Here is an 8,237-nt window from a genome sequence, read left to right as displayed (position 1 = left end):
TTAACTTGGTCCAAAAGTTTTAAAGCACCGATTCTGCGAGCCATTTCAATCTCCAGGAGTTGCGACCAAGCCTCCAGAAGTAAAGACTGAAACAATTTAACAAAATAATACAGTGTCGGCAGATTTTGATTTCTCTTTTAATCCAACAATTCAGATATTGTTCCGACGCGACCTTGCTTCCAGATGGACGGTTCGTTGTTGAGCCTTTACCAAACGAGAAGGAAGCTCAGCCGCATTCCGACTAACTTCTTTAAGATCGAGGCTCAGAGAGTCAATTTTGTTCCTCAAAAGGAAGAAATTTATCTTTTAGTTGAGTTATTTCAGTGCCAATACAGCTGATTTGAGACTCTAAACTCTTCACCCAAGGAGGTTCCTCCGTAGAACTCGACAGCTTTTTTAGGTTTTCCGTTGCCCGGGTCCGGATCCCTTTTGTTGCTTCTTAAGGTAGCCATAATTATAACTGATGCTCTGCAGATCCGACTGAATAAAGTCGAAATATCAAAGTTTGTCGGAAAAGGGAGAGATTAAAGGCGGACAGAAAGAAACTATGTCTTACATGTCCGTGAGCGGAAGGCGGAGAAAACAGCACTCATAATTGCACAACTGTACATAGGGAACATACAGATTCCCAGTCTATAGCTCCTGCCTACCAGTTATACAATAGCTGTTTTCAATTTTATTCCGCTACAGCGGGGAATAGGCACTTCCGCCCTTTGAACAACGCTGCCGATTTAACCTTTCCCTAATCACAGGACATCTTACAGTAACCAATTAACCTTCCAACCAGTACATCTTTGGATTGTAGGTGAAAACTGGAGGAAATCCATGCCGTCACGTGGGTACAGGCTCCTTACAGGGGGCGACGGCGGAAATTGAATCCAAGTGGCCTGTGCAGTGGACTGATGAAGATGTACAGTAAAGCATCTTGCTAACCACTACCCTACCGTGCCGCCCCCAGATATGGTGGTGATGAAGACGTACGGCCGGCCTTCCTTCAATGGACAAGGCATTGAATATAAATGTCATGTTGCAGTTGTATAAGACTTTTCACAGGCCGCTCGGGAGTATTGCGTTGAGTTCTGCTCGCTCCCATTAAAAGGGAGGATGAAGACGTGGGCTATAAGGAGAGGTTGGACAAACTTGAGCTGTTTTTTTTCTGGAGCAGGTGCTGAGGGGAGACCTGGCAGAGGTTTATAAGATTCTGAGAGGCACGGATTATCCGGTATCTATACCCTAGGGTTGAAATTTCTAATAGGAGATGGCATGTATTTAATGTGAAAGTAGTTATATTCTTTGGAAATGTGAGGCAGGATATTTATTGGGATGTCTATCATCTCTGCTTTGATCCGAGGGAACGTCCCTGCATCCCGTAAACCTTCCTATCTCCAGTGGGTCAACCCACTCCTGGTGTCACTGGCTGGAGCACCGCGGTGGACTGTGGCATCGAGACAGTAGGGTACGCTGCAGATTGCAGCGAGCCGCTGGCCTCCCCTCGCGCTATGGCAGGAGCGGTGCCTTTCACTCCCTCGTTACTGGGAGAGGGAGCCCGTCTGAGATGTGGAAGTGTTGGGATGGGCAGTCGTCTGTGTTTTGGGCGGATTCTCGTTCATGGTGTCGAGGAGCTTTGCTCTTGCTTGGGTGGTGAGTGGGGGCCAGGATTGATACTCTTGATTAAGCAGGTCGGTGGGAGAGGGAGGCGGGAGGGTTGATGCTTTTGCTACTGCTTGTGTGTGGGAGGGGGAGGGACTTTGGTGTTCTAACATTTTCTGTCATTGGTTCCTTTGGAATTTTGTCTGTTTTCTGTGGACATCTTAAGAAGAGTCAGAGTTTCAGGTTGCGGACTGTGTGCATTCACGAATACTAAACTCAACATTTGAACCACTGAATTAATTCCAGCAGCATTTCCCACCTACAATCCTGTCTGATGATCATCATGATTTCTGCTTAACCACAGTTTCCATTTACCCCACTTTACAAGTGATTTGTGGGGGCTCTGGGGAGGGTGCAGCAGGTGTTCACCAGACATTGCCTGGATTAGAGATGAAGGGTGGGGGCATTCAGCACCTCTGGTCATCCTATCACAGGAAGAGTATGGGGGCTTTGGGGAGGGTGCAGAAGGGGTTCACCAGGATGCTGCCCGGATTAGAGGGCATGAGCTATAAGGAGAGTTTGGGGAATTTTAGGCTGTTTTCTCTGACTGTGGCTGAGTGGAGACCTGAGAAAGGTTTGAAAGGTATTCAGGAAAATGAGATAATGCACATCTGGAGGCTTTAGAGAGGGTCTTTCCTGGATCATTAGGCCTAAGGAGACGTTGGATCAACTATGTTCAGAGACGTCCATTAGGAACAGCCCCCATCACCCCCCGTTGCTGAATGTCCAACATCTCGGTCATCAGAGGGCCCTTGTGAGAGCGGAGGGTCCCTCAGTTTCTTGTCTCTGCTGAAACAGTGGGGGTGAGAGGATTAGTCCCCAATTCCATCTTCTCCTCGGTAAAGACCAGGCGGAGAGTGGCGGCCAGGGAACGCCTGAAGACCTGGCGGAAGTCGCGGCCGGAGAAGACGTAGATGACGGGGTTGAAGACGCAGTTCAAGGAGCCCAAGGAGGAAGTGTAATACAAAGACTGCAGGGGAATGCATATTGATAATTTCCAGAGAGTGTCGCAAACAGTGATGGGGAGCCAGCAGACAATAAAAACAGAGACCATTGTAATGATAAGATGAATGAGGTACCTGGATTTGGGGAACGTTTTCCCCTTCAGCTTCCGGGCAATCAGAAGGTAGCACACGGCCATGATCAGGAGGGGGGGGCCGAAGGACAGGATGTTCCCAGTTACCTCCAATGCAACCCAGGGCTCGTCCATCGAATACGACTCAGTGAAGAGATGCAAGAGTTCAGGCAGGCAAAGGAAGAAGGCCAGGCTCCAGGCCGCGAAGCAGGCCGCACGCACCCAAACCGGGCCCTTGTGGTACTGAAACCAGACGGGCCGAGTGATGGCCAGGCACCGCACGATGCTGATCAGGGTCAACAACAGAGCAATGGTGGACATGTGGAATTTGAAGATCCATCGGAGCAATCTCCAGAATGTGTTACTGGAGGAGTGACCGGACAGGCAGCTGTAGGCCAGCAGGGTGGGGAAGATGAGGCAGTAGGTCAGGTCCGCCACCGCCAGGTTGAGGAAACACACCGTGTACACGTTCCTCTCCATGTTGAAGCCTGTCACCCAGATGACAGCGCCGTTGCCGGGGGCACCCAGCAGGATCATGAGGGCAAAGACAATCTTGAGCGCGGACCCGTGCGCTGACCACTCCATCACCCCGGAGATGCATTTGCTGATGTTGTGGCTCCCAGTGGCAGCGAGCTCAACCAGATTGTTGTGACCGTTGGAGAGCGACATGGCTGGGGGAGAGATTGAAGAAGTGAGCGGGGCAGCGAATGGAGTCAGGGGGGCGGGCAGATGGAGAGAGGATAAAAGAGTTGACCGGTGAGCGGCAGGACAGAGAGTTCCAGATCCCAAACACAACACAGCCTCCCCCCACCACCAATCCACTGGAGGAAAAATTCTCCCTCAGGTTCCCTCTACAACTCTCACACCTCACTCTTGTCCCCAGGCAACCCTGCCACGGGCTACGTTCCTGACTCAACAATCTCTCTCAGCATCACATCACTGTATTCCCAGACTCGGATATCAGATCCAATATTACCAATATACCCTACAACATGGTGTGTGTGTGTGTGTGTGTGTGTGTGTGTGTGTGTGTGTGTGTGTGTGTGTGTGTGTGTGTGTGTGTGTGTGTGTGTGTGTGTGTATGCGTGCGTGCGTGCGTTCGAGTGTTAACCTGGATTTCCAGAATCTGCAGAATCTCTTGTGTTCGCCCTGTGTCTGACCTTTTGGCGTTATGATTATACCCAGTGAGAAACCTTCTGACTGAGCTTAATCAGGTTCTGGAAAACTAATTAATAAGATTTTCTAGTTCTCTCTCGTCCTCAATGAGGGGTCGTGGTTTCACGTCGGATGATAATCGGACGATGCTCGCGATTCAAACATTTGCCGTTGCAGAACCAGTTTCGGACACCAGGTGGAGAAATTGTACGGGGGATGTCGGTGTCGAACAGGATGGCCATTTCAACTGCAACCATTCCAACGCAACACATAAAAAATACTGGAGGGTCTCAGCAGGACAGGGAGCGTTTATGGAAGTTCATAGATAGTCGACGTTTCGTGCTGAGACACTTCTTCCAGACAGAGAAGGAAGGGGGGGCGAAGGCATCAAATAGAAAGGTGGAGTTAAGGGTTCAGGAGGCATCCTTCATTAGAGACCGATATCAACCAAGATGTGCCCTCTTATTGCTACCATCAAGGAGCAGTTACGGGAGCCTGAAGACACACGCTCCAAGTTTTTAAGGAGAGCTTCCCCTCTGCCATCAGATTTCTGATCGGACCATGAACACTACCTCACTTCTCTTTCCACTACTTGCTTCATGTAATTTTATATATCTCATTGTAATGTATATTATTTGTTAATGTTCAACACTGATTGGCAACTCCTGGGACACTGCTGGTGCCAAACTGTATCGGTCTCTGCGGAACCCTTGGATGTGCAGAGAGGGGGAGCCTGCTACATGGGCAACAGCATGCTCTCCCTATCGTACTGCCCTGGCGTGCGTATCCAGACAGGTAGAACGCAACATCCATGGTCACCCCGACCAACAGAGGCCTCAGAACTACAGCAAAACAAATTTTATGCTAGTGAGATGAAACCTGATACAAACACAATGAAATCTGCAGATGCTGGAAATTCAAGCAACACACACAAAATGCTGGTAGAACACAGCAGGCCAGGCAGCATCTATAGGGAGAAGCACTGTCGACGTTTCAGGCCGAGACCCTTCGTCAGGACTAACTTAAAGAAGAGATAGTAAGAGATTTGAAAGTGGGAGGGGGATGGGGAGATCTGGAATGATAGGAGAAGACCGGAGGGGGAAGGATGAAGCCAAGAGATGGAAAGTTGATTGGCAAAAGGAATCCAAGGCTAGAGAAGGGAAAGGAGCATTTGACAGGAGGCCTCGGGAGAAAGAAAGGGGGAGGGGAGCACCAGAGAGAGATGGTGAGCAGCCAAGGATTGACTGTGAGAGGGAAAAAGAGAGGGAAAAAAAGGAAATAATAAATAAATAAATAATATATCGAGGATGGGGTAAAAAGGGGAGGAGGGGCATTAACAGAAGTTAGTGTAATCAATGCTCATGCCATCAGGTTGGAAGCTACCCAGACACAATATAAGATGTTGTTCCTCCAACCTGAGTGTGGTCTCATCTTGACAGTAGAGAAGGCCATGGATTGACATATCAGAATGGGAATGGGACGTGGATTTAAAATATGTCGCGACTGGGAGATCCTGCTTTCTCTGGCAGACAGACCAGAAACAGTCTCCCAGTCTGTGTCGGGTCTCACTAATATATAAAAGGCCACACCGGGAGCACCGGACGCACTATACTCCACCATCCGACTCACAGGTGAAGTGTCACCTCACCTGGAAGGACTGTCTGGAGCCCTGAATGGTGGTGAGGGAGGAAGTGTAAGGGCAGGTGTAGCACTTGTTCCACTTACAAGGATAACTGCCAGGAGGGAGATCTGTGGGAAGGGATGGCTGGAGCGAATGAACAAGGGAGTCGAGAATGGAGCAATCCCTGCGGAAAGCAGAAAGAGGGGCGGAGGGAAAGATGTGCTTGGTAGTGGGATCCCGTTGGAGGTGGTGGAAATTATGGAGAACTATATGTTGGACTTGGAGGCTGGTGAGTGGTAGGTGCAGACAAGGGGAATGGGGGGAGAATGGGGTGAAAATGGGGTGAGAGCAGATGTGCGTGAAATGGGAGAGATGCGTTTGAGAGCAGAGTTGATGATGGAGGAAGGGAAGCCCCTTTCTTTAATAAAAGAAGACATCTCCTTCATCCTGGAATGAAAAGCCTCATCCTGAGAGCAGATGCAGCGGAGATGGAGGAATTGTGAGAAGTGGGTGGCATTTTTGCAAGAGACAGGATGAGAAGAGGAATAGTCCAGATAGCTGTGAGAGTCCGTAGGCTTATAGTAGACATCAGTAGATAAGCTGTCACCAGAGATAGAGACAGAAAGATCAAGATAGGGGAGGGAGGTGTCGGAAATGGACCTGTTAAACATGAGGGCAGAAGCAGTGCCAATGCAGTCATCGATGTAGTGAAGGAAAAGTGGGGGACGGATACCAGTATATGCTTGGAACATAGACTGTTCCATGAAGCAAACAAAAAGGAAGGCATAGCTGGGACCCATATGGGTGCCCATGGCTACATCTTTAGTTTGGAGGAAGCGGGAAGAGCCAAAGGAGAAATTATTAAGAGTAAGGACTAATTCCGCTAGATAGAGGAGAGTGATGGTAGAGGGGAACTGGTTAGGTCTGGAAGCCAAAAAGAAGCAGCGAGCTTTGAGACCTTCCTGATACAGTATTGATAGCCAATCTGCTGTAGTGCCAGTTTCGGACACTAGACTGATAAGCGCAGGAGGTTCTGCAGAAATCCACAGTAACACACACAAACTGCTGGAAGAACTCAGCAGGTCAGGCAGCATCTCCGGAAAGGAATAAGCAGTTGATGTTTCTTTCCCATGCACGTCCGCCCTGGAACCTGCTCTCCGTCGAAAGTCTAACTCACCTTCCCCGGGCTGTCCGGTTCAGTTCAGCTTCCTGGGCGGTCGTATTCAGATCCAAAACTCTTGCGACCAGAAGAAATGAATCTTGAGCAAGGACCTGCGCAGCGACTCAAGTTGGGACTGTCCGACGCTCCAGGGCGAGGCACGCAGCGAACCTTCTGGGGGAAATTCAGTTTGGTGCCTGTGACACGTCTTATGTTAGACCCCTGAGAGGAAACTCACACCCTGTTTAAAGTGAGAAGTTACTCAGTATTGTCATGGGTGAAGCCAAGCAGAGCTGCAGAACGGATGCTGCTAAATGAGAGAGAGATAAGGGAGAGCCATTCAAAATGCTAATGAGAGAGAGATAACGAAAGAGAGACACTACTCAGTATTTTGGCGTCTGCAGTTATACTGCCACGGACATTTTGCTTTGAACAGGAACTGCTCGGCAACGCTGAGACAACAGGAGACTTCGATAGAGCTTGGCGGATTCCTATTCCCGTATTTCTGTGTATATGTGTATATTATCATTGCTAACCTGTCACATTTATATCCATGCATTTTGTGTACTGTATTTCTTAATTTACTAATAAACTTTATTAGTTTCTAGTAATTGCAGACTCCAATGAGTGTTCCATTTCTGCTAGTTTGACAACCCAGTTACGGGGCGCGTAACAATATGAGGAAGTTTAGTCAATGGTGCGAGGAGATCACACTGAGAAAACAGCTGAGAGCAACAGACCATATCTGACTTTCCCACAATTGTGTGAAGTCACAGTGTAGATGGAGCTTCACTCTGGGTCTGATCCAGGGTAGCGGTGATAGGATGGCACAGAGCAATCTTCACTCTGAGTCTGACCCTCGGAGAGCTGAAGCAATTCCGCAGGTCCAGCAGCATCAAAGGAAATGAATAAACAGTCAACGTTTTGGGCCAGGACCCTTCTTCTGGACTGATAAGGAGAGGGGAAGATGCCAGAATAAAAAAGAGGGAGAGGGGAAGGAGGACCAGCTCGAAGGTGATGGGTAAGCCAGATGGGTGGGAAAGGTAAAGGGCTGGAGAATTAAGAATCCGATAGGAGAGGAGAGAGGACCGAGGGGGAAGACAGGACGGAGGGGACCCAGGGGGAGGTGAGGAGAAGAGGTAAGAGACCAGAGTGGGGAATAGAAGAAGAGAGAAGGGGAAGGGAAGAAAGGTTATCAGAAGGAAAAATCGATGTTCATGCCATCACGTAGGAGGCTGCCTAGACAGAGTATGAGGTGTTGTTCCTCCTCCCTGAGGGTGCCCACATGGAGGACAAAAGAGGAAACCATGTCGGAATGAGATTGGGGACAGAAATCAAAATGGCTGGCCACCAGGAAATTCCACCTTTGGCTGATGAAATGGAGGTGCTTGACCAGGTGGACTCACAAGTTAACTCATGTCTCACCAATGCATTGGGATATATTAACTAGGTTGCCATACAGAGACCGATAGAAGCCTGGAATAGGGTGTGGTGGCAACAGATACCATAATAGTCTATGATAATTCGACACTCATGGAGGGATGTGGACCATGTCCGGACAACAATGCTTAATTTAA

General features: G+C 49.0%; 1 protein-coding gene across 1 annotated transcript; it reads right to left on the bottom strand.

Annotated features, from left to right (window-relative positions):
- Positions 1–2,422: 2,422 nt before the first annotated feature.
- LOC140715744 (C5a anaphylatoxin chemotactic receptor 1-like) lies at positions 2,423–3,394 on the bottom strand. Its single transcript, XM_073028114.1, has one exon. The coding sequence runs from the start codon at positions 3,392–3,394 to the stop codon at positions 2,423–2,425; it is 972 nt and encodes a 323-aa protein (XP_072884215.1).
- Positions 3,395–8,237: the final 4,843 nt, after the last annotated feature.

This window comes from Hemitrygon akajei, chromosome 24 (genome assembly GCF_048418815.1).
Source record: "Hemitrygon akajei chromosome 24, sHemAka1.3, whole genome shotgun sequence".
Taxonomy (NCBI): domain Eukaryota; kingdom Metazoa; phylum Chordata; class Chondrichthyes; order Myliobatiformes; family Dasyatidae; genus Hemitrygon; species Hemitrygon akajei.
The sequence above is the reverse complement of the archived record's forward strand: the minus strand, read 5'-3'. Positions and strand labels throughout refer to the sequence as shown.